The 26,228-nt window shown below is 38.7% G+C and overlaps 1 protein-coding gene across 3 annotated transcripts; it reads left to right on the top strand.

Moving 5' to 3' along the window:
- The first annotated feature begins 105 nt into the window (after positions 1-105).
- HSD17B7 (hydroxysteroid 17-beta dehydrogenase 7) lies at positions 106-24,408 on the top strand. 3 transcript variants are annotated; one of them, XM_045547229.1, is made up of 9 exons: positions 106-220; positions 2,076-2,279; positions 5,360-5,452; positions 6,520-6,634; positions 8,264-8,458; positions 11,746-11,850; positions 12,929-12,985; positions 13,708-13,806; positions 22,913-24,408. In XM_045547229.1, exons 1-9 carry the CDS (start codon positions 186-188, stop codon positions 23,012-23,014), a joined length of 1,005 nt encoding a protein of 334 aa, XP_045403185.1. In that variant the 5' UTR covers positions 106-185; the 3' UTR covers positions 23,015-24,408. The 3 variants fall into 3 exon arrangements, with proteins under 3 accessions (XP_045403185.1, XP_045403186.1, XP_045403187.1); XM_045547230.1 differs by having other exon boundaries at positions 2,148-2,279; XM_045547231.1 differs by lacking the exons at positions 8,264-8,458; positions 11,746-11,850; positions 12,929-12,985; positions 13,708-13,806; positions 22,913-24,408 and having other exon boundaries at positions 6,546-6,634.
- Positions 24,409-26,228: the final 1,820 nt, after the last annotated feature.

Below are 26,228 nucleotides of genomic sequence, written 5' to 3' on the forward strand. Positions count from 1 at the left end.
GCTGCGGGCGGACGGCGGACTGCGATTGGACGCCCCAGCGCGGAGTCGATGACGCAAAGGGAGGCAGCACCTGGCCGCGCTCTGATTGGTGGGGGGTGCGCGTGGGCTCGGCCGGAGAGCCTGGGCTTAGGGCGTTTGAGAGCGGCGGTGGGTTCTTGCTTTACTGCCTGGCCTGGTTTGCGAAGATGCGGAAGGTGGTTTTGATCACCGGGGCGAGCAGGTGAGGCCTACTTTGGGCTGGCAGAGGCGGCGGCGGAGCAGGGGTCAGCGACCCGCCAGAAACCGATCCTGGGAGCGCCCACCCCTGACCGTGGCTAGGCTGGGACTCCGGCGGAGACCCCGCCCTCCTAGTCCCTATTCCCGGTCCCCCACTGCAGGAGGTGTGGGACATGCTGGCCCTTGAGGTGCCCAGGAGCTGGTGCTTTGAATTAAACATGACAGTGGAAAGGAAAACTAGAGCGCCAGTAAGTGATGAGCGTCTCAGTGATGATCCTGTGGTTATCTAGGGAAAGGGGCTTCCCTCGCGGACCCCCGTCCCCTTCCCCATCTTTGACCTACTCTTTAGTATTTACAGTCCAGCGGTTTGCTCCTTACCACGTGGCCACGTCTTATATGCTAGTATTTTATCTGTGCAAGACCTTTGCCCTCAGCCAAATTTGAGCATCCGTGAGTATTAGGACAATGGGGAAAAAAACATTTCATTCCATCTAGCTCAGTGCTAGAGAGCTAACATATACTCTTCAGAAACCCAGAGAGAATTAACTCTTCTTGTTAAGGCATGGTTGGGGTGCAGAATAACCAGTTCATAAATATTCCAGAGTTGCTCATTTGATCATTCAGCCTCTTCTGTTGCCTGTTTAACTCCTCATTTGCATTTCCATAAAGAATGTGTGGAGGATGAAACCAACCAAACCATTTTTCTGTTAGTTGCACTTAGCATTTTTGAGAGATTAAAACAGAGAATATGTTAAACGTCATATAAGATTGGTCACTTTCAGTTATTTAACCATGTCCATATGAATTAAGCCAGTTTGGTAGGTGTCTGCAATTAATTGGCAGTTTCTTAGTGTGTCCTCTCTTATGTGACTTTCACAACCAATGAGTTCTTCTGATGTGCAAGTTCTCAAATAAGTTAGAATTGATTTCGTGTGTTTCTTTTTACATAGATTATGATATGTGCCATTGTATATTTACATTAAAGACCTACTATTATCGAGTGAAGATGAATAAACAAATGTTTTTGATGTTTTATTGGCAGGGTTAACAGATTACTGATGTCTCCAGGCTCTCTTTGGGGTTCTAACTGTATTTGCCTAAAGTCAGCTTAAGTCTTGGAAGAGAACTTATCACCCAGGTTTTCATTGCTTTCTACCAAGCTGGTCTGACTGCTGTCCCTGTCTCCTGTGCAGTTTCACAGTGCTCTTTCTGAAGTAGCTTATTTGTCTTTGCTTCCCTTTCTTAGTCTTCATCTAATATTTATTCTGTTCCTACCTTCTACTTAATCATGCTGAGTTCCTTCTTTCATTTGGTTATTCAATCACAGTAGTTGAGAGGGATTTGTACCTCCTGTCATGTTACCAATGTCTCTTCCTAAAAGATTCATCTGTTCCCTTATCAGAGATTTCTGGTGCTCCTTATAGAGGCGATGGTAGAGGCTTTACCACTGAGGAACCTAGACAGCAAAATAAAACATGCACATAGGAAACAATTAATGAGATGCTTTTTTCAACCCTTGCTGGTGATGTATTAAATCACTTTCATGAGTGCATAAAAAGTACAAAATGAAAACCACTGGCAGTATAAACTCTGTATTAATAGAAAGGCCAAAGGACAACTCTCATTTTCAGTCCAGTTATTGTGCCATGGAACTTTTTCAGAATGAGACAAACACAAACTGGACAACATCCTGAGCAAGTGACTGTTATAGTGGAGGATTCCTCCCTTCTTTAAGTAATTTTTGAGTCTTTTCTCTCTGCCTGGGCTCCTCATTGGAGCTCAAGTTGACACAATCAGTTATGCCTCTACCAGGAGCCATGCCAAATAACCCAGATCCTGTGTCTGAATTGTCCTCCCAGTGGCATTGGCCTGGCCCTCTGCAAGCGGCTGCTGATGGAAGATGATGACCTTCACCTGTGTTTGGCATGCAGGAACATGAGCAAAGCAGAAGCTGTCCGTGCCACTCTGCTGGCCTCTCATCCCACCGCCGAGGTCACCATTGTGCAGGTGGATGTCAGCAACCTGCAGTCAGTGTTCCGGGCCTCCAACGAACTTAAGCAAAGGTATGTGTCTTGCTGATGGATTTTCTCTTATATGATTATGCAGCATAACGTTTAATAAAATATGAAAAGAAATGAAAACCTAAAAAGAAACAGGTTCAGTATAAGAAAAAGTTATGCTAAGGACATCTGTATAGAGTAACCCATTATGTCTCAGTACTACATTTTCATTCTCAATTATGATCACAATTAGTTCATAGAGACTAATTTGTGAGTACACCCTGACGTGTTGTTAATTGTACTGCCTTACATTAAAGTAACTCCTTTGATAGTTGAATTCATTTTTTACATCTTTCCTCCACACAATGAATTCATTAAGTAGGTGGGGCAGGTACTGATATTTAACAAGTGAAGAAACTAACACACAGATATAAGAGTACTATGTCAGAGAAGGTTGTCTGAACTTACATTGGTTGGGTTAATCCCAGAACCCAGGCCTCCTCCCTGCTTCCTCAGGGGTAATTTTCCCCAGGCCAGTAAAGATTTTTTCATACCTGCACAATAATTGGCATGTAATAGGCATTTGATAAATATTTGGTGTGTGAAGGAATAGGGTGCCTGGATATATAACTCCCCTGAAAGTGAGCACAAAATTGCATATAGGTGCACAGTGCATTTTTCTGGGGAAAGAAGGCATGCTTTTTTAAAAAAAAAATTCTAGGAGGAATTTATGATCAAAAAAGGTCAAGAATCCTACACTAGTCCATCCTGCCCTAGGGCTATCTGGAATAATTAATTTTCAAATACTTTTATATTTGGAGCTCCTAAGAAACAAGAAACTATTTTCTTGAACAATAAAATGAAATATATTAGGAGCAAGGAAGGCCTTCTTGATAAGCACATTTGCTGATGAAAAATACTTTGCATTTTATTTATATGAATTGAAAGTCATTGGCATTTCCCTATTCCAGATGCACAAATTGCAAAGCAAACGCTGGTTTTCTTCACTTCTCTTCTCATTGTGGCCTTAGCCCTTTGTAAATATGGTTTCTCTGTCCTCTACTGCTGAGCTCTTAGACTTTTCTGCCACATTATCTTTCTAAAAAACCAAGATTTTCTAGGTTTCATTTTCAAAGAAATTGTGATATGTTCCACATCCCTTACTCCTCTGTAAATTAAAGGTCTCCAAGGCCATGAAGCATAAATGTCCTTGTGGAGTTAAAAACCATAAAGTCAGAAGAGAAGTACAAGTTTCAAGTCATGTTTACATTCTTTCCCCAAACCTTCTTAGCTAGCTGCCTTCTTACCTGTTTTGTAGAAATTTAGTTATATTTTCTTATTTGGCAGAAAAGATCTTTCGTTCCCAGTTAATAATAGCCCATTCTAATACAGTTGACTTTTGAGACTTAAAGTTTTAACATTTATAGCTCTGACTATTCTCAGTTGCCTCCAAAGTTTCAAGATATTTAGTACTTTATCACAAATTTGGTCATTTAGTATTTGGAAAGATATTTAGTAATTTAGCACAAATTCAAGGCAGTGAGGCTGTGGGGCAGAAGGGAGCACTTTAGGTAATAAATGCCTTGTCCCAGCTGCTGTCCTCAGCATTTTAGTGCAGCTTTGATGTGTTTATTTACTTCACAAAACAGCTTTCTTTGAGATGGGTGGTATTATCCAAATTTAGGAAATGATAGTTGTGATGATATTCACAAATTTGGAAATATGTGAAGGTGTCCAGGTAGATCCCTCAGGCTCTACTGCAATGGCCCAAATGGTTCTCTTTGATTCTAGATCTGAAGTAAATTAGAGCTGAAGAGAGCATGAGAAGGATGCCTTCCAATGGCTAAAGCAGCGGCATCGTCCCTGACACCTGGTCTTTTCATCTGTAATACTCTGTTCTATGTATGGATAAAAACCAATAAGAAATAGTAAAACTAATAAGAAATAGTGATTCTCTTTTATCTAGAAGAGAGCAAGTGTGTGAATTAGTTCATCTTTGAGAGTAGTATGTCATTTTACTGAAGCCAGAGCTTGATTTGGTTGGTGTCTTTGCTAAATATTTCCTCTCTATTCCTAGCAAAATATGTTAATATTCTTGATGAAAGTTTGCAAATTAGATAATGGAACAACGAACAATGGATGGACCCACACTGTCTTTGTGGCCCTTAAATGATTAATTGATGGTAATAATATCCACATCTTAAACAGTACATTTACTAATTAGAGAGAGTCATTTGGCAGTTAATTATTTATAGGATGATTCAAGAAGTGTTTGTGTGTGAGCTGTATTGGTAACCATGTATATATTTCAAGGTCCTAGCTTTAGTAGCCATGGCGTTGAATTCTAGGAGATATTCTGAATATTTATGGTGTCTACATCACGAAAGTAGGCTCTGCCTGTCTTGAACCTAGTTTAAAAGGGGAACACCTAGATTAAGGCTTATGTAGGCTTAAAAATAAAAAAGTTTTCTCAAGTCAGCATTTCACAATTCCTTCCATGACAAGTGTTCTGGAAGGAGCCTACCAAGAATACCTTACCCCATTCACCTTTTATAATCTCATTGTGTTCTTGTGCATTCTCATTTTATGATACATAGCACCTGTCCATGAATATTGAAAGGTTTCTACATGGATCTTTTGTTTTAGTAGATATCTTGGCATTCGGATTTCATCATTGATAGATCGGGTCCAGGGAATATTAATATCATATAAATTTCAGTTGTCCACTAGGGGAGATGTGAATTGAAACAAAAAGCAAAAAATTTCTAAGAGCAGAAGGAGAGCAGGTTTAATAGACAGAGGGTTACTGCAGTGCCTGATTGGGAGGACAAATCTAGAAGGAATTATTGATTAGAGATTTGACTTCAAAGTCCTTTATGGCTCCCCAAATTCTCTTGGAAGGAAAAGAATAAGAATACTAAAATATTTACTGTGGCTAAAGAAAAATTGTTGAAAAAGAAATATTGTAACCCTTATGTATTATAAATTCTTTGTCGCTCGCTGTGGCCATCTTATTAGTTGAGAAAGTTTTTTCTGTCTCTCTTAAGCTTTCTTTCTCCTCATTGCTCTGGAGATAGAATACACAGTCTTGTCTGGGTGTTTTCCTTGCAACTCACAATCTTGTTTTGGTGTTTCATTTTCAGGTTTCAGAGATTGGACTTTGTATATCTAAATGCTGGGATCATGCCTAATCCACAGCTAAATATCAGAGCACTTTTCTCTGGCCTCTTTTCAAGGTAACTTCCACTTTCTAGATGAATTGATTGAAGTGAAGGTGTTCATTTTTCTGCCTAGTTTTGCCCTCAGTGTGTTAAGTTAGGGGATGAAAGGTAAGGGGGTGTTGAGAAGGATGAAGACATGGAAAGGAGGCATGGCAACCTTGCCATGAAAGAAAAACATTCCTCTTTTGTGGGGAACACTGCAAGTCCTGGTTCTTATGGTGCTCTAGGTCTCCAGGACGTTCTAAGTGGTTGGATGTTTTGGAAGGTCAATTTTTGGTCTGCCTGAATGTACCCAATAGCAAGAAGATTTCTAAATTAGAATTCTCAGAGAGATTCCAATACCTAGGAAAGCTACTTTGGACCAATTTCCCAGTTGTATGTAAGGTGTTCTGAGCAGTAGGTTGGAGAAATGTAGAGGACTAGTGTCTTCCCGGGAGACTCTCAGTACACATTAGTGTAGTGGCCTTCAGAAATGTTGAACCACAACCTAGAGTAAGAAATACATTTTATCTGGCAACGCACCGCTCCTTTTGCTTTACCTCTCTTCCAGTAAAACACATACACACAAACTCCACACTTATCTTGACATACTACTAAACTGATCTCACAGCAGAACACCATATTAATATGTTCAATGCTTTAAGAATTCCCAGTAGAAAAAACAAAACAAAAAGCAACAAAAAACCTGTTTCAGCAATTAAACATACTCTGTGCAAGGGAAGACTTTTTCCCCTTGGTGTAGCTATTATTCTCCCAGAACATTTTACCATTTTACCTGTAACTGATTTGGAAAGAGGTGAGGAGAGTTTTAACAGCAAGCTTTTGAGAGACTCAGCTTCCTGTTGGTAGTGTGAGCTACAAGTACGTAAGTACTTCTGTGAAATGGAGGAAAGGAAGCATTTTTGCATTTCATTTAGTACAACAACCCAGTCTGAGAAATAGAAATTTTTATTCCTGTCTTTATAGAATCAAGGAAGGTGTAGTTTGTGTATGGGGATGGGTCAGAGTATCTCTACATTATCAGTTAAAGAAGCTTTAAAAAGTCATACAATTGTCTTCACAACTGTCTTCTGCTGTTTCAGAAAAGTGATTCATATGTTCTCCACAGCTGAAGGACTGCTGACCCAGGTTGACAAGATCACTGCCGATGGGCTCCAGGAGGTGTTTGAAACCAATGTCTTTGGCCACTTTATTCTGGTAAAAAGGCTTTGGACTTAATAAGCCAAAACTTAGATAATGACTGTAAAGTTCCAGGCACGGTGCATTATTACAGTTGAGAAACCAGTTAACTGATTCTATCTCATGTTTATGAGTTTTCTTGATTGCATTTGGCTTATTGTTCATTATAAGCATGGAGCACATTTAGAAGCTTTCCTAGTAGATTTTTCTTTAAGAAACTTATTGTTTTAGAGTAGTTTTAGATGTACAGAATTATTGCAAAGATAGTGTAGAGAGTTTCTGTATACCCTACATCCCGTTTCCCCTCTTACTAACTTCTTGCATTAGTATGGTACATTTATCAAAATAAACAAACCAGTACTGATACATTATTAGTAATTAAAGTCTATGCTCTATTCAGTTTCTCAGTTTTTGCCTAATGTCCTTTTTCAGCATCCCATCCAAAACACGACAGTACATTTAGCAGTCAAGTCTCCTTAGGCTCTTCTGGGTTGTAACAGTTTCTCAGACTTTCCTTGTTTTTGATGACCTTGACAGTTTTGAGGATTACTGCTCAAGTATTTTGTAGACTCCCTCAGTTGGGATTTGTCTGATACTTTTCTCATGGTTAGACTGGAGAAGGGTTTTTGGGAGGAAGACAACCAAGGTAAAGTGCCACTCTTGTGATGTCATATCAAGAGCGTATACTATCAACTATAACTTAGTAGTGTTCATATTAACCTTGATCACCTGGCTTGAGGTGGTGTTTGTCAGATTTCTCCATTCTAAAGCTACTCTTTCTTTCTTCCTTTTCATACTGTACTCTTTGGAAGAAAGTTACTGTGTGTAGCCCACATTTATGGGATTATGCTCAGCCTCCTTAAGGGTGGATTATCTATAGAAATTATTTGGAATTTTTCTGCAAGGGAATTTGTCTATTCTCCATTTATTTCTTTATTCAATTATTTATTATATCCATGTGGACTCATGGATATGTATTTTCTACTTTGAAGTCACAAATACTACTTTATTTTTTTGCTCAGATTGTTCCAGGTTTGGCCACTGGGAGCTCATTCAGTTGGCTTCTGTATCTCTTTGACATACGCCCCATCATTATGGTTTCTGTTTTTGTTTTAGCTTTTGTTTTGAGTATTTTCTTACTATCTGATACTGCACAATGCTTCAGACTTATCTTGTATATTTCCTGCCTCAGTCCTAACATTATGCTTTTTTCTAAAGAGTCCTGGTTCCTTTTATTGAAAAATGGTTATTAGAAACCAGACTCTGGGTGCTCGTTGCAATTGAGATATCAGTTTCTAGGCCCTCTCAGCTAAAAGACCAAGAAGATATATATGTGCATACTAACTCATGTATGTGTACATATATGTTAATATTTTTATGTGTAACTAACTTGTATCTCTATTAAGCTACACATAAATTCATACTGATGTCTTTAACCCTAATCTATGACCACATGGCTCATTCTAGCTTCCTCTCCTTGCTTGTCTGTGGTGTCCCACTTCAACAGTGACAAACCTGCTTTCTATCATCCTCCAGCTCTTTACTTAATTATTCAATTTTAGTATACATGTATAGTGGTTTCAGAATCATTATTTAATCTGCCTGCATATTTTGTTCTTTTTTTGTTCTTTTTTTTCTTTCACTCAGATTCGGGAACTGGAACCTCTTCTCTGTCACAGCGACAATCCATCTCAGCTCATCTGGACGTCATCTCGCAACGCAAAGAAATCTCTTTTCAGCCTTGAGGACTTCCAGCACAGCAAAGGCCAAGAACCCTACAGCTCTTCCAAATATGCCGCTGACCTTCTGAATGTGGCGTTGAACAGGAACTTCAACCAGCGGGTAAGGCCTGTCTCAGTGATACGGAAATGGCAGGGCAGGGGTCACTTAATGAACTACAGTTGATTTCCTAGTAACTTAGCTGGCTTCCCACTACCTGCTGTTTAGATTGATGGTTGGTGTATATAAAAGTTCTAGGGGAGAGATAACTAGTTCTTAACCTTTTGGATATACGTAGTTAGTTCACCATTCTGTTCTCCAGGAATTCTAATTTATAGTAACAGAATGACACTACTAAAAATAACAATAGCTACTGTTTAAGTACTTGCTATGTTTCAGGTGCTGTATTCTTTATCTGTGTATATTATTTAATACTTTCCTTGTTATAGTGAGATGGGTCTGAGTATTCCCTTTTTCAAATGAGGACACTAAAGCTCAGAGAAGTGAGGTCCCTTACCTGAAGATCATATAACTTGTAAATGGTAGAGCTTATAATTAAGTCCAAGGCAGTCTGACTTTATGACTTGGACTTTTTCCACTAACCCACTCTGCCTCCTAGTCAGATGTCTATAGAATAGTCAATAGTTTTAAAGCCTCCTGGATAGTGGTGATTTTAGGTAAGACTCCAGAACTCTATCTCTATGAGGATCTGGGTTTAGAGGGTGTTTCTTTGGAGAAGATGACCCTTGTTAGTCATGCTGGCTCCTTGTGGCCATCATGCTCTGTAATTTACTGCTTCTTTGTATGTCTCTGGTGCCCAGGTATAAATCTTAACTGAAAATCTCCAGGCTTTCCCATGGGCATTTTCTTTTGTTTGCTTTGACTGCCTATGTTGTATAAGTATGGGGCTCTGGAGCAATTTAATTCCATCAACATTTATGAAAGACCTACCATGTTTAGGGCACTGGGCCAGGCTTAGGGTTAAGGAGGAAGGTGAAATAAAAAGATGATCAAGAAACTGTGTCTTCCTTCAAGGGAGCTTTTTCAATCATGAATTAGACATAGAAATCTAAACCTTATGTGAGTCTAGACCCTGCTTATTCTGGAATGGAGACCTTTATCAGACGGAATTCTTTTGTGATCATGCCTCTTAGCAAAGGGGTGGCATAAAGTAGAAGCTAAGAGCTAGATTGAATTCTAGAACTGGATTTGAATCTTGGCTCTGTCACTAGCTTTTAACCTTAGGAAAATTATTTAATCTCCCTATGCCTCAGTTTCCTCATCTGAAAATTGGGTATATATTAGTACCTGCCTCACAGATTTGTCGGGAGGATTGAATGAGGAAATCAATATGAAACAGTCACAGCAGTGCTTTGTACTCAGAATGTGTGTGTGCATGTGTGTGGGGGTGACTGTATGGGTTTTGTGGGTGTGTGGGCATGTGTAAAATGTGAGTATATATGTGGGGTGTATTCATGTGGTCTGCACATGTGTGTGCATGTTCTCATGTATGTTCATATGGTGGCTATTATAGCTCGGGCTCAGTGTGTAGACTCCTTCTGAAGTTTCTTGAGATGTTTAAAAACTTGTCTCAATAGCTTCCTGGTACTCTGGAAACTTTCTTTTAGGGGACAAAGTCAGAGTGGATTGACTTCTCCTTTCATAAAAAGCCATGGGATTTTATTTTAAGTTTTGCTTGTCAAATAAAGTTTGGGATTTCACCTTTTACAAAAAAGGGAGATTTAGCTAGTGCTGCTAAAATCTGTTGGGATTGTTTCTTCAGCCTATTGGCTTTTGTGAGGATATAAAGCAGCTTAAAAAGAACTACACTGGGGGATTCCTTTAGAAGCCTTGTATTACTAGAAATGTTGTCAGGTTCTATGTAGTCATTGTTAATAATCCCCCGCAGAAGCCATATAGAAAGAAATACTTGGGATCATCATGATTAATTCCCTATAATTAATTTATTTTATTTATTTTAGTTTTAGTTTTTATGGGTACATAATATTAATAGTTGTATATCTTTATAGGATACATGTAATGTTTTGATACAGGCATACAATGTGGGTTAATCAAATCAGGGTAATTGGGGTATATATCATTCTAGGCATTTATCATTTCTTTGTGTTAGGAAAATTCCAATTCTACTCTTTTAGTTATTTTAAAGTATACCCTAACTTATTGTTGATTATGGTCACTTTTGTTATGCTATCAAATATTGTTCATTCTGTCTAACTATCTAACTATATTTGTGCACCCATTAACCATCTCTACTTTATTCCCCCTCCCCGCTACCCTTTCCAGCCTCTGGTAACCATCAGTCTATACTCTGTCTCCATGAGATCAATTGTTTTTAATATTTAGCTCCCACATATAGGAAAGAACATTTCTGTGCTTGGCTTGTTTCACTTAACATAATGTTCTCCAGTTCCATCCATGTTGTTATAAATGCAACAACATTTTTATATAAATATAAAAAAGTGTTCATTATAAAGATCTTTCACTTCTTTGGTTACATTTATTCCTAGGTATTTTATTTTATTTGTAGCTATTTTAAATCAGATTACTTTCTTGGTGTCTTTATCACATTGTTTACTGTTGGCATATAAAAATGCTAACAGTAATTGATATTTGTGTATTGATTTTGTATTACTGAATTTATTTATCAGTTCTAACAGGTTTTTGTGGAGTCTTTAGGTTTCTCTAGATACAAGACCATACAGTCTTCAAAGGAGGATAATTTGACTTCTTCCTTTCTAATTTTGATGCCCTTTGTTTCTTTCTCCTATCTGATTGCTCTAGCTAGAACTTCCAGTACTATGTTGAATAACATTGGTAAAAGTGGGCATCCTTGTCTTGTTCCTGATCTAAGAGGAAAGGCTTTCGGTTTTTCCCCATTTGGTATGATGCTTGCTCTGACTGTCTTAATGTAGCTTTCAGGCCAGAGGTATGGGTCTTATGCATGGAAACAGACACCTAAGTTTAGATTTAGTTGTCTGTTTATTAGATCAGAAATTTCCTAAACGCGGGGATACATATTTTTATTTTATGTGCTCATTGCGATTGATAAACTGATCTTCAAATAAGCCAACAACATGGAAACTTAGGTAATCAGGCCCTACTTTTCTCCCCTCATTTTAAGATTAGTTATTCTTTATATTGCAAGTTTCTTGAGAATAGAGACTTTGTCTTACTAATTTTTACACCCTGAGTGCCTTTTCTAGTGGGTTCTTAGTACATGATTCTTAAATTGAAATGATCTATCCAACTTCAAGGATAACTCAGAGCATAAATTCTTCATCTCCTGGTTTCCTGGCTCATATGTGTACCTCTTATTATTAGCATATAGCTGGACTGAGTCAATATACATTGAATTAATATCTTATTGCTACCCCTCTGTGTGTTCCCAGGGTCTATATTCCAGTGTGGTGTGCCCAGGTACAGTACTGACCAATTTGACATATGGAATTCTACCTCCTTTTATATGGACACTGCTGATGCCAATCATATGGCTGGTGAGTGATGAATGCATCTTTTCTTAGTTTACAAACTCTCTTTAATTTGGGACCTAGTAGATGTGTTTAGGGGTTGGGAAATGCTTTTAGAAACTGAACCTGAAATCCATTTAACTCGAGGTTTTTGAAGTTGCCTAATATGTAGCCTCTGTTTCATATTGGGTGTTACCACTGTACCACCATCTGAGTGCCCACTTATCTTCAAAGGAGTGTTTCATTGATTGTGCACCATAGATCCTAAGAGTTCTGTAATCATGTAATTTTGGGAAATGTAGCAGTGTTAAACTGGACTTATCTGAGTTTTCAGTGTGGTTATGTGCATTAAAAGTTCTCAAGAAGTGGCTGATTGTGCATTGCATGACCATAGAACCACGTTTTGGTATCTTTGTTTTATTTTGTGTTTTGAGCATCTTGTAGGACTAGTATTCCTCCAGCACGCATTAGAAAATGCTACTTTTACAAAATGTCTCTCCCTGTAGGGCTCAAGAAGAAATGTCCCTTCATTGTGGTGGGCATAGAAAAAAGATTAGAAGTAAATATGCCTTCATGTCAAAATTGTTTCAGGCCAGGCGCGGTGGCTCACGCCTATAATCCTAGCACTCTGGGAGGCCAAGGCAGGTAGATTGTTTGAGCTCTGGAGTTTGAGACCAGCCTGAGCAAGAGCAAGACCCCGTCTCTACTAAAAATAAAAAGAAATTACATGGACAACTAAAAATATATATAGAAAAAATTAGCCGGGCATGGTGGCACATGCCTGTAGTCCCAGCTACTCGGGAGGCTGAGGCAGAAGGATTGCTTGAGCCCAGGAGTTTGAGGTTGCTGTGAGCGAGGCTGACACCATGGCACTCTAGCCTGGGCAACAGAATGAGACTCTCTCAAAAAAAAAAAAAAAAAACTGTTTGACTTAGAGTGATGGAGATTAAGTGATATTTCTTTTTTGACTTCTTTATTTTTTGATAACTTAAAAATGTTCTATAATCAGAAATGCAGGTTTTCTTTTTTTAGTAATTAAATGAATAATTCTTTTGTGATTCTGTTGCAAACCATCTCAAAATGACTGTTGTTTTCTTTTCCTCAGCTTCGCTTTTTTGCAAATGCTTTCACCGTGACACCGTATAATGGAACAGAAGTACTGGTATGTTACTGTAGTTTTCATACCTTGTATAATGGCTTAGCAGATGTGAATTTTAAGTTCACTGGTAGTAGAAACAATTTTGACAGAAAAGATGTAATAGGAAACCAGTGGATTTCCTTACATGACACATGGCAAAGGTATTGCTTGGGTTTCCTCATCAATGGCGACATTACTATTGGATCGTAATACTCTTTTCTTCTGTACACAAGTGATGTCTCTGAATATTTTTCAACCCAGAGCTCCAAAGGCGGCCTCTACTAATGGATCAGAATCGTCATACGTTGAAAGCCCGCTGTATCAGAGCCAGTTCTTTGTGCGTTTGTCTCTGTCACGCCATTGGGCTCCTTCGTGGAGTGATGCTGTTCGTCTTGGAAACTTGAGGGCCTATTACTGTAGTTCCTATACTTAGATTATTAAATCTTGACTAAATTGAAATTAACTAAGGAAAATATTAATGGAATTGACTTGATGCTTTTGTTTTGGTAAATGTTGCAGAAATAAATGCATTTATTATAGAGACACAAATTGATTATAGGAGCAAGTGCTTTTAAATTATATTTTAATTAGTTCTTAATATATTTGCCAAATTGTTAGCTGATGATACTTGAGAGGAATTTTAGAATCTGTTTTGGGAGCTCTGTGAAGTGCTGATTATACATCTCCATCAGCCTCCCTCACCTTGGGCAGAAGGTACAAATCCTTGACACACTCTTCTGTTTCAGGTATGGCTTTTCCACCAAAAGCCTGAGTCTCTCAATCCTCTGACCAAATATCTGAGTGCCACCACTGGCTTTGGAAGAAATTACGTAACAACCCAGAAGGTATATCTGCTTGCACTGTTACTTTGAAGATACTTGCTGTGGGGCTAATGAATTAGGTCCCATGTTCCTGACCACCCCCCAGCCTCCCTTACCTGGGTCTTTACTGTGTTCACTGGCGTCACACTGGCCTGATTTCATTTCCTCCTGTTCTCTTCTGACTCTGAGCCTTTGTACATCTCATTCTCTAGACTTGAGCTGTTCTTACCCTTCTTTCGCCTGAGTGATTTCTGCTTACCTTTCAGATCAGCCTATAGCCCAGCCATAGGTGACCCTTTAGACCAGCCCAGGTGCCTCTATCATAGGCTTTTTTGACAACTTGTAGCTGTTTTGTGGAGCACTTGTTCACTCTTGGGTTCCCCATCAGAATATAAGCTCCATGACGAGAGGGATCACATACCTGCCTTTCTTAGCACATTGTCTTGTACATGGTCAGGGCTTAGTAAATATGTTGCAAGTTGTATGAAATATGAAATGTCTTTCTGTGTGAAGTTAAATTCTCTTTGAGTATTCAATTCTGGTTGTGACAACAAGTTTAATAGATTGGTGTTTTGAAGGGGCAGGTGGTAGAGTACAGGAAAAAAATCAGATTCATATTGTGTTTTTTGTACTCCATAATCTTCCAAAAAGAAATTAAATGTAGAGTTACATACTGGGGAATGAGAAAATTTATTTTGAACTGTACAGTTCAAATTCCCCAGTATGTTATACTTTTATCGTGAGTAGGGTTTATTTCAGCCTTCCATTTTTCACTGCCTAGCCTATTGTGAAGAGGCATTGGCATAAAATAAAACTAGATTGAGGCTAATAAGTTATCTCAAGTAAGTCAAGTAAGTGGCAGTAATCTTAGTCTACATGTCAGTAGCATGAGGGCCAAGGGAACCGTGCTCTGTGCTTCCCATGCCATCTTCTTACTAAACATGAACCTTCTGAGTTTTTCAAAATATGTTCTGTGGGATACTAGTACCTTGAGAAGATTTGCAAGAAGTGATTTCTCAGGCAGGTAAAATCAAATAATATTTCATATTATATTCCTCTCTCAAAGACTTGGACAATGTACATCAGCCCACTAAAAGCTTAGAGAAGTTGAAATAGTTAAGAAGTATGTGTGAAATGTTTAATCCTGGTGTTTCCAAATTGTTCTTGACTACATGAATTTTTGTTTTCATATTTTACATAATCCTTAACATCAGTTTGGGGAATTCTGTTGTAAACTAATAAGCTTAATTTAGGCTCACAGAGTTTATTTGAACTTACTATCTATTAACTTAGAGGGAATGATTTGTTTATGAAGGAGAAAACATGTTCAATTCTACAAACCAAAGTAAAACTCAGAATGATTTGTTTATCAAGGGGAAAACATGTTTAATTCTACAAACCAAAGTATTTCATTAGTATTTTATGGAATTGCATTGAAGAAAGTAGCTTGTCTGAATTTTTTGTTTGTTTGTTTTTGAGACAGGATCTTACTCTGTTGTCTGGGCTAGAGTGTAGTGGGACCATCATAGCTCACTGTAACCTCTAACTCCTAGGCTCGAACAATCCTCCTGCCTCAGCCTCCTAAGTAGCTGGGACTACAGGCATGCACCACCACGCCCAGCTAATTTTTAAATTTTTTTGTAGAGACAGGGTCTTGCTCTTGCTCAGGCTGGTTTCAAACTCCTGGCCTCAAGTGAGTCTCCTGCCTTGGCCTCCCAAAGTGCTAGTATTACTGCCTGAAGAAAGTGTTTTAACCTTTGATCAATTTGGAGAAGTCAACTTTCTCCTCTGTTAAAAGGTGGGGTTGAACTAGAAGAGATCTCTAATGCTTCTTCCAGTTCCAATATAGAAAATCTCTAAGGTAATTGAATAAATATAAATGTTGTTTCCAAACTGTTAAAAAGTTTCTTTGGAGAGAAAGATGGCGGAGTGGTGGTGACCTCCTGGATTCGTGCTCCTGGGGAGGAAGGCATGGATCTCAGTCTGCCACAACGCTAGAGGATCGCTCACCCACAAGAACAGCGGTGTGAATCCACAGAGAATCAGCGTGGGACACAGAGAGCAAGAAAAGACTGAGGTGAACGGGATATCAGATCGTGAAAATCTGGAGAGTGCAGGACGGACAATAGAGAGGGGAGCGTGGGACGGCTGTACCCGCCTAACCAGCGAGTGAGGTGGGTTCAGCCCCACAGGAAAGTGGCTTGTTTCCCCACTGATCTCCACACCCACTCAATTGGGGATCTGCCTGAAGCTGGTGCAGAATCACCGCGGGAGACGTGGGGCTCTGTGGAGAGGAGACAATAGCGGGAGGCATTTTGGACCCTGGAGCTCTGTGGACAGACTGCAACTGGCGGGAGAGGGTTTGTGCTAGGCTGCAGCGAAAGACACCTGGGAGATGCCCAACTGTTTCCTTTACGCAGGCAGCTGGGTTCCCTCAATCCCCGGCTCCTCCGGCCCCTGCCGGACCCTGAACATTTGCCCCCAGCGCCAGCGATCTGCGGGCGGGCAGCCGCCATTGTCAGGGTCCACAGTCTAGCCACTGGGGAGCGATTGGGAACTGGACGGCTCCCTGGGCAGCTCCCTCCCCTAGTCCATGGGCCCCGACTAGGAGCTCAGCCTTTGCGTGAACACTGAGCGCTTCCCCAATCACGAGGGAGTGGAGCATGGACCTTGCAGACATTGGGGCGGGGCGGAACATCACCCCCCCGGGAGCTGCAGCAGCCGGGGCGCTGGGCGAGCGAGGGCACCGCCCCCCCCCCCAGCCACTGTCTTTCACGCAGACAGAGGCAGAAACCACCTCCAGAGAGGAAGAGGCAAGGAAAAAGTCGCTTTCTGTCTGCAATTAGAACAAACCAGTTTTGGGTCAAATTAATTCTCTGGGGCTGGACCCAACAGGAGCAGCCCCCCAGCTGAGGTAGTAAAATCCTGAACAACATGTGAAGGGCTCCCCCTAGTGACAGAGGAGGCAGCTTACCTGGGCTGCTGCACAGCCCAAGATCAGCACGCAGGGCATGCCTCTATCCAGACTAAAGCTGAAAGAAGGAACCTAGCGATTGATCCAGATGGGAAGGGCTCAGCGAAAGAACTCTGGGAGTATAAAGAATCAAGCTGAAATCTTGCCTTCAAAGAGGATTACTAGTTCTCTACCAATTGACACAAACCAGATTCAAAATAGCAATATGTCACAGGAAGAATTTCAAACATGGATCATAAATAAGCTGAATATTATGCAAGAAAAAATGGATAACCAACACACAAAAAAAAAAAACACAAAAAAGATCCAGGACTTGGAAGAAAAATTCACTAAAGAAATCGAAATATTGAAGAAAAATCAAACTGAACTCCTGGAGATGAAGAATTTATTCAGGGAGCTACAAAACACAGTGGAAAGTCTCAAGAGCAGGGTAGATCAAACAGAAGAAAGAATCTCAGAGATCGAAGATAACACTTTCCAATTAAATAAGTCAGTCACAGAGATGGAGCAAAGAAATAAGAGAAAAGACCAGAGTCTACAAGAAATGTGGCATTATGTGAAGAAGCCTAACGTGAGAGTTATCGGCATTCCTGAGGGTGAATAAGACAATAAGCAAGGGTTGGATAAGCTATCTGAAGACATACTTGAGGAAAATTTCCCAGGCCTCGCCAAAACTCTAGATATACAGGTTCAAGAAGCTCACAGAACCCCTGGGAGATTCATACCAAATAGGAAGACACCACGTCATGCAGTTATCAGACTGACCAAAATATCCACTAAAGAGGCCCTTCTTCGAGCTGTAAGGAGAAAGAAACAAGTAACATACAAAGGAAAATCCATCCTAATCACGCCAGATTTCTCAACTGAAACCTTACAAGCAAGAAGAGACTGGGGCCCCATTCTCACTCTTCTGAAACAGAGTAATGCCCAGCCTAGAATCTTATACCCAGCTAAGCTCAGCTTTATATATGAAGATGAAATTAAGACATTCTCAGATAAACAAAAACTCAGAATTCACCAAGACAAGACCAGCTCTCCAAGAAGTACTCAAAACAGAGTTACACACAGACCAGCAAAAGAAAGACCCATGAATATAAAACTACTCAAGAGAAGATAAAAACCCAGTTATCACAATGGCTCAAGTGAGAAAACAGAATAATGAAATTCAACCCAATATGAGGAACAGAAATCAGTCTCACTTATCAATTCTCTCATTAAATGTGAATGGATTGAATTCCCCGCTCAAGAGACATAGACTGGCCCAATGGTTAAAAAAATACAAGCCAAGTATCTTCTGCCTTCAGGAAATTCATCTAACCTGCAAGGATGCATTTAGACTGAAAATGAAAGGGTAGAAATCAATATTTCAAGCAAATGGAAGCCAAAAAAAAGCTGGCGTGGCAGTTTTAATCTTTGATAACTTAGTTTTTAAATCAACAAAAGTAATGAAAGACAAAGATGGTTACTATATACTGGCGAAGGGTACAATTCAACAAGAAGACATAACTATACTTAATATATGTGCACCCAACTTAGATGTACCCAGATTCATAAAGAAACCCTACTTGATCTGAACAAAATGATAGATAACAACACTTTAATAGTCAGAGACTTTAACACGCTGCTGACAGTACAGGACAGATCCTCCAAACAAAAAATAAACAAAGAAATAATGGACTTAAATAGAATGCTAGAACAAATGGGCCTGACTGACATCTACAGGACATTCTCCCCAGAATCCACTGAATATACTTTCTTCTCATCAGCTCATGGGACATTCTCCAAGATTGACCATATCCTAGGACATAAAGCATGTCTTAAAAAATTTTTAATAAATAGAAATTATACCATGCTTCTTCTCAGATCACAGCAGAATAAAAATAATAATGAACCCTAACGGAAATTCTCATTCCTACTCAAAGTCATGGAAGCTAAACCACCTTCTCCTGAACGATTATTTTATAAATGAAGAAATCAAGATGGAAATCAAAAGATTCTTTGAATTAAATGACAAAGGAGGCACAACTTATCAAAATCTGTGGGACACAGCTAAAGCAGTCCTGAGAGGAAAATTTATTTCCATAAATGTCTATATCAAAAAGACAGAAAACTTACAAATAGACAATCTAATGAGTAGACTCAAAGAGCTGGAGAAGGAAGAACAGACCGACCCCAAACCCAGCAGAAGGAGAGAAATTATTAAGATCAAATCAGAACTAAATGAAAATGACAACAAACAAACCATAAGGGAGATTAATAAAACAAAAAGTTGGTTCTTTGAAAAAATAAACAAAATTGACACACCTCTGGCTAGACTAACCAAGAGCAGAAAAGAAAAAACTCTAATAACCTCCATCAGGAACATGAAAGGAGAAATCACGACCAATGCCACAGAGATACATGATATCATCTATGAATTCTACAAAAATCTTTATGCACACAAATTGGAAAATGAGGAGGAAATGGACAAATTTTTAGAAACACATAGCCTTCCCAGGCTCAACCAGGAAGAAATAGAATTCCTGAATAGACCAATATCTAGATCTGAAATCAAAACAGCAATAAAAAACCTTCCCAAAAAGAGAAGCCCTGGACCAGATGGGTTCACACCTGAATTTTACCATTCCTACAAAGAAGAACTGGTGCCCATCCTACATAGACTATTCTCCAATATTGAGAAGAATGGAATTCTCCCCAACACATTTTACCAAGCCAACATAATTTTGATACCAAAACCAGGAAAGGATGCAACAAAAAAAGAAAACTACAGACCAATATCCCTTATGAATATAGATGCAAAAATTCTCAGTAAAATCCTAGCAAATCGAATCCAAGTGCTTATCAAAAAAGTAATCCATCACGACCAAGTGGGTTTCATCCCAGAGATGCAGGGATGGTTTAACATACGCAAATCTATAAATGTAATTCACCACATAAATAGAAGCAAAAATAAAGATCATATGATCCTCTCAATAGATGCAGAAAAAGCATTTGACAAAATTCAACACCCTTTTATGATAAGAACACTTAACAAAATAGGCATAGGCGGGGCCTATCTAAAAATGATACAAGCCATATATGACAAACCCACAGCCACCATCATACTGAATGGGGAAAAATTGAAAGCATTCCCACTTTGAACTGGAACCAGACAAGGCTGCTCACTGTCCCCATTACTTTTCAAAATAGTATTGGAAGTCCTTGCGAGAGCTATCTGGCAAGAGAGCAGAATCAAAGGAGTCCAAATAGAGAAAGAAGAGATCAAACTCTCACTCTTTGCTGATGATATGATGTTATATCTAGAAAACCCCAAGGATTCAACCAAGAGACTCCTGGAATTGATCAATGAATTCAGTAAAGTCTCGGGATACAAAATCTATACACACAAATCAGAGGCATTCATATATGCCAATAACAGTCAAACGGAGAACCAAATTAAGGACTCAATCACTTCAAAATAGAAACAAAGAAAATAAAATACCTAGGAATATATTTAACTAAGGAGGTAAAGGACCTCTCTAGGGAGAACTATGAAACACTGAGGAAGGAAATCGCAGAGCATGTAAATAGGTGGAAAACCATACCATGCTCGTGGATTGGAAGAATCAACATTGTTAAAATGTCTATACTGCCCAAAGTTATCTACAGATTCAATGCAATCCCTATTAAATTACCAACATCATTTTTCACAGATATAGAAAGAATAATTTTACACTTTGTATGGAACCAGAGAAGACCCCGTTTAGCAAAAGCAATTTTAAGCAACAAAAACAAAATGGGAGGTATTAATTTGCCAGACTTCAAACTATACTACAAAGCTGTGATTATTAAAACTGCTTGGTATTGGCACAAGTGCAGGGACACAAACCAGTGGAACAGAACAGAAAATCCAAATATAAAACCATGCTCATATAGCCATCTAATCTTTGACAAAGCAGACAAAAACATACTCTGGGGAAAAGATTCCTTATTTAATAAATGGTGCTGGGAAAACTGGATAGCCACATGTAGAAGACTAAAACAGGACCCACAGCTTTCACCTCTCACAAAAATCAAATAATGGTGGATAACAGACTTAAATCTTAGGTGGGAAACTATTAGAATTCTAGAAGAAAATGTAGGAAAGACTCTTACAGACATTGGCCTAGGCAAAGAATTTATGAAGAAGACCCCTAAGGCAATCACAGCAACAATAAAAATAAATAAATGGGACCTGATCAAATTAAAAAGCTTCTGCACAGCCAAAGAAACAGTCATGAGAGTAAACAGACAACCTACAGAATGGGAAAAAATTTTCGCATACTACACATCAGATAAAGGACTGATAACAAGAATCTATTTAGAACTCAGGAAAATCAGTAAGAAAAAAATCAAACAACCCTATCAAAAAGTGGGCAAAGGACATGAATAAAAATTTTTCAAAAGAAGATATAAAAATGGCTAACAAACATATGAAAAAATGTTCAACATCTTTAATCATCAGGGAAATGCAAATGAAAACCACAATGAGATACCACTTAACTCCAGTGAGAATGGCCTTTATCAAAAAGTCCCAAAACAATACATGTTGGCGTGGATGCGGAGAGACAGGAACACTAATACACTGCTGGTGGGACTGTAAACTAGTGCAACCCCTGTGGAAAACAATGTGGAGATACCTTAAACAGATTCAAGTAGACCTACCATTCGATCCAGCAATCCCATTATTGGGCATCTACCCAGAATAACAAAAGTCATTCTATAAAAAAGACACCTGCACTCGAATGTATAGCAGCACAATTCACAATTGCAAAGATGTGGAAACAACCCAAATGCCCATCAATTCATGACTGGATTAGCAAAATGTGGTATATGTATACCATGGAATATTACTCAGCTATAAGAAATAACGGTGATATGGCATCTCTTTGGTTCTCCTGGAGAGAGTTGGAACCCATTCTATTAAGTGAAGTATCCCAAAAATGGAAAAATAAGCACCACATGTACTCACCAGCAAACTGGTTTCCCTGATTATCACCTAAGTGCACATTTGGGAATAACACCAATTGGGTATCGAACAGAGGTGGGGGCTGGGGGGGAGGGATGGGTGAATACCTACTTGATGAGTGCGATGTGCACTGTTTGGGGAATGGACACGCTTGAAGTTCTGACTGGGGAGGATGGGGTGAGGGGATGGGTGCATACCTACGTGATGAGTGCAATGAGCACTGTCTAGGGAATGGACACTCTTGAAGCTCAGACTCGGGGGGATGGGGGGGTATGGGCAATGTGTATAACCTGAACTTTTGTGCCCCTATAGTGAGCTGAAATTTTTTTAAAAAGTTTCTTTGGTTTTTAACCTTTCAGTTTTGTGAAGAAAGAGCCTGTTTTTTTCTGCATGAAATATGAGAATGTAAAATAACAGTGGATTAAACCAGATAGAATCTTAGATTTCTTACATGTAAAAACAGTTAGGAGAGAGGCAGCCTCAGGCTGGCATGGCAGATCCACAAATTGTCAGGCACTCAGGTTCCTTGCAGTCATGTCCCCCACTGTCCTTAGGGTGTGGCCCTCATCCTTATGGCTCAAGAAAGCAGTATGGAGGAAGGGAGAAAAATGGGATGCATCATTCCTTTTAGAGACACTCTGGCTAATATTTACATTTCGGTGGCCAGAACATAGTCACATGGCACCCATAGCTTCAGTGGAGGCTGGGAATGTAGTCTTTTATCGAGAGGGCAGTGAGCCTAGCTAAACACAGGGCCCTTTTACTAAATATGGATATTAGGTGGTGATTAGCTATTAGAAATTCACAAAACTCTTGACTTTTCTCTTTTGTCCTTTTATATCACAGTTGATTGGTATCTTCTGTTCCTGGATACATAGGAGTTAGGGAAGATAGCAAAACTCATATTTTGCAGTGTTCCTATTTAAGGGAAGCATTAGTAGGTTTAGTGAGTTGAACTAAAAGTTATTGTATCCTCAGGCTCTCAGAGTTTCCCAACAGCCCTCATGTGGCTGCCACCATGGCCCTTTCCTACAGCCTCCTTTCTCTTTTATTTTTTATTTATTTATTTTTTCAGTCCTCTTACATATGTTGAATGCCTTTCTTTTATACAAATACTATTCATCTTAATTTTTCCTTTCTAGTCATCCCTATTTTCATTTCTTTTCCAGATGGACCTAGATGAAGACACTGCTGAAAAATTTTATCAAAATTTACTGGAACTGGAAAAGCATGTTAGGGTCAGCATTCAAAAAAGAGATAACCAGAGCTGATGGTGACACTCTTGAACATGTCGTACCTTGTGTGCACTCAGGGGCACGTGGATTTCCATTGACTTTGCTGTTATGAATTTATATAAGACATGAACTATGAGTACCTCTCTTCCTTTCTTTCAGAATTATCTCTAAGACTATATATGTGAGCATATATGAATGCACATGAGAAAAAGATTGATAAAGTATAAATATCAATTAGATATTCTTCAGAATGGTGTCACATCAAAATTATTAGAGTCACTCAGCAGAGTACCTGTCTATAGTCTGCCAACTGGAGCCCAAGCTGAGCTCCAGGGGATAATGTGTGGACTAGAATAATTGTGACACAGGCACACATTGGTCCTTTTTTTGGCCCGTCCACAGCAAGAAGTACCGCCCACTTTCTGAGTGACGGTCTTAGCTTTGCTCCTTTCCTCGTGAGCAGTTTTCTTAGGAAGATTTCTGTTGCCTCATTTCTTCCTCCATGTGCTACAAACATATGAAGGAAGAAATCCTAACAATCCTAATATGGGTGCCCATGTGGTTAGTAACAGAACAAAAATATATATGTGTTTAGGTCACTTGAATTATTTCTTTTTTAAAAAATATCTTTTATTGATATTAAGGTAATTCATGCTAATAATGGACCTGACCCTTAATACCGTTTCCAAATTTGTTCATTAGTAACCAACACATTTTCATGATCATGTTTTAATAGATATAAACTTGCAGCAAAAAATTATTCACTCACCTTAAGTTTCAATAAAAATTTCTAATTGAATGGCTGCTGGTAGGATATTTGCCAGAGTAAGGTCCACTACAGTAGTGGAGGAAAGGGGTTAGGACTTACTTTCTTTATAAATCCTAAATTTTTTCTTTATAAATCCTAAAGGGACCACACCTCAGTCCTCATTTGATATAAAGAAAAATGCTAAAATACCTCAAAGGTTTTTACCATACATATAACCCATATAACACCTGGAATATAATAAAGTCAGTACAATTTTGAATGAGTTAGCAAACATGAAAAGCAATATATAATTTCTCCACAGTTTAATAATATATGAATTTTTTGTTACAATTTCTCTAATTTTGTTGTTAAAGATTTTTTATAAAGATAAGCATTCCATAAGTGGAAATAAGGGCTGCACACCCCTGGACATCCTCCACTGTCTTGGGAGAGAAGGTGAAGTTGGAGAGCTTAGAGCAGAGCTGTTTTTCGTGTTTCCATTTGCTCACACTCAGTTTAAGTTCTTTGTCTATTGTGCATCTCAAGTTCCTCATACATAAAGTGGAGTGATTACCTCTCTGCTTCCTCTACTCATGGGTATGGAGTGAGGATTCAATGCAATAATATGTGTGAATGAATAAAGAGCTTTTGCTTGAGAATGATAACGGCTTTTATTAGAGATTGACCAGAAGTCATGTAAACACAGTACTGAGTGTGCAGCACTGAGTGGCCACTTCCCATCTGACTGAGAGTTGGTTCAGTTTCCAAGTGTTACACAGGAGGCAGCATCTGACCAAGTGGGAGGGTGGTTGGGGAGAGGTATGGGCTCCGGGGCTCAGTGAACATTGGATCAAATTTGGGTTTAGCTGATTAGCTGTGTGACTTTGAGCAAGTTACTAATTTATACTTCAATTTAATTACATAAAACATCACTACCAATGTGAGATTATATCCTAGTAGATGCAGAGTCAATACAAACTTACTAAGGAGGCTTTAAACATGAACTAAATCCTGATTTTGTGTCACTGATGGTATGTTACTATGTTGGTGCTTTACATACATTCTGAGCCATTTTATCCAATTTCCTCAAAATAGAAAGCAAGTCATAGCCCTTCTCCCCACATTCCCAAGCAGTATACTTCAACAATTGGTTCCTGTCATTAAATAACCCCAGATTTCACTATTTTTGTATGTGAGGTTGGCTACTAGGCTGAAGATTCAACTGGTAGGAAGTTGGGCTCCAGGAGACGCTTGATTTTGCCTTGACCTGGTGCATTTATCTTGATTTTCATGATATAGTCAACATATATAATTCATTTTTCCCACAGATATGTTTTGAAGCTTTGACTATATGCCAGGCACTGTTGGGTTTTGAGGATATAGAAGTTAACATGTGGATGATAGATTGAGACATCTCAAAATGTTTCTAATACACATTCCAGAAGGAGAGAATTGGGAAAATGGGAAAGAAGCAATATTGCCATTATCATCAGTTTTGGGAAAAACGACAAGTCCCAAATCAACACAAATCAAAACCTTTATGTAGTGAAACTGCAGAGAAGCAAAGAAACTAACTTGCAAAAACAATCAGAGATTACTAATAAAAGTTCGCAAGTAGACTAATAGCAGACTTCTAGTGTTGCTGTGGAGAAGTAAATAACTTCAAAGTACTGAGTGAAAAACTCATGTAAACTATAATCCAAGAGTGAGGCTGAAATAAAATTTTCAGACACACTGAACCAACTCTTGGTCAGATAGGAAGGCAAACTCTGCCTTTTTTGAAAAAGACTGCTAGAGATGTACTTGAAGGAGAAAACTGAACCACACAAGGGAGAAGTGAGGTGCAAAAAGGAATAAGAAGTAGAGAAATTTGCAATATGTAGGCAAGTTTTAAATATTTACTTTATAACACAATAATAAAAATGAATAGTTTCAAGAGAAAAACGAGGCAGAGTTATTAGAGTTAAGACATTCTAAGTATTTAGAAGGAAGATAGATATATTAACTTACCTGATATACTTACTAAATTTTTAATGGTAACTTTATGATGCAGAAACAAAATATATGGTTTTCAAACTAGCAGAAGTTAAAAAAGAGAATAAAACCCAAGAAAAGAATAGAAAAAGGGAGGAGGGGGAGGATACCCAGAAAAAAACATAAATAAAAATTCCTAAACTAAATTTTGAGAATACATTTGAATGGATCAAAATGAATATAAATGGAATAAATAAACTAGTGAAAAGGCTGATTACCAGAATGGGTTAAAAAATCTTTTTTTTTCTAACCAGAACAACTATTAAAACAAAATGACACATAAAGGTTGAAAGTAAAAGGATGAAAAAATATATACCCACCAAATACCAATGAAAAGAAAGCTAATAAGGTAGTGTAGCTGTATTAATACTAGATAAAACAGACTTTAAGGCCAAAGCATTTTTAAGGATTAGTGAATCTATACTTAAAGACTAGGTAAATCACTGTGAAAGTGTTACAGTTACAAAC

The sequence above is a fragment of the Lemur catta genome, chromosome 3 (genome assembly GCF_020740605.2).
Source record: "Lemur catta isolate mLemCat1 chromosome 3, mLemCat1.pri, whole genome shotgun sequence".
In the NCBI taxonomy this organism is placed as follows: domain Eukaryota; kingdom Metazoa; phylum Chordata; class Mammalia; order Primates; family Lemuridae; genus Lemur; species Lemur catta.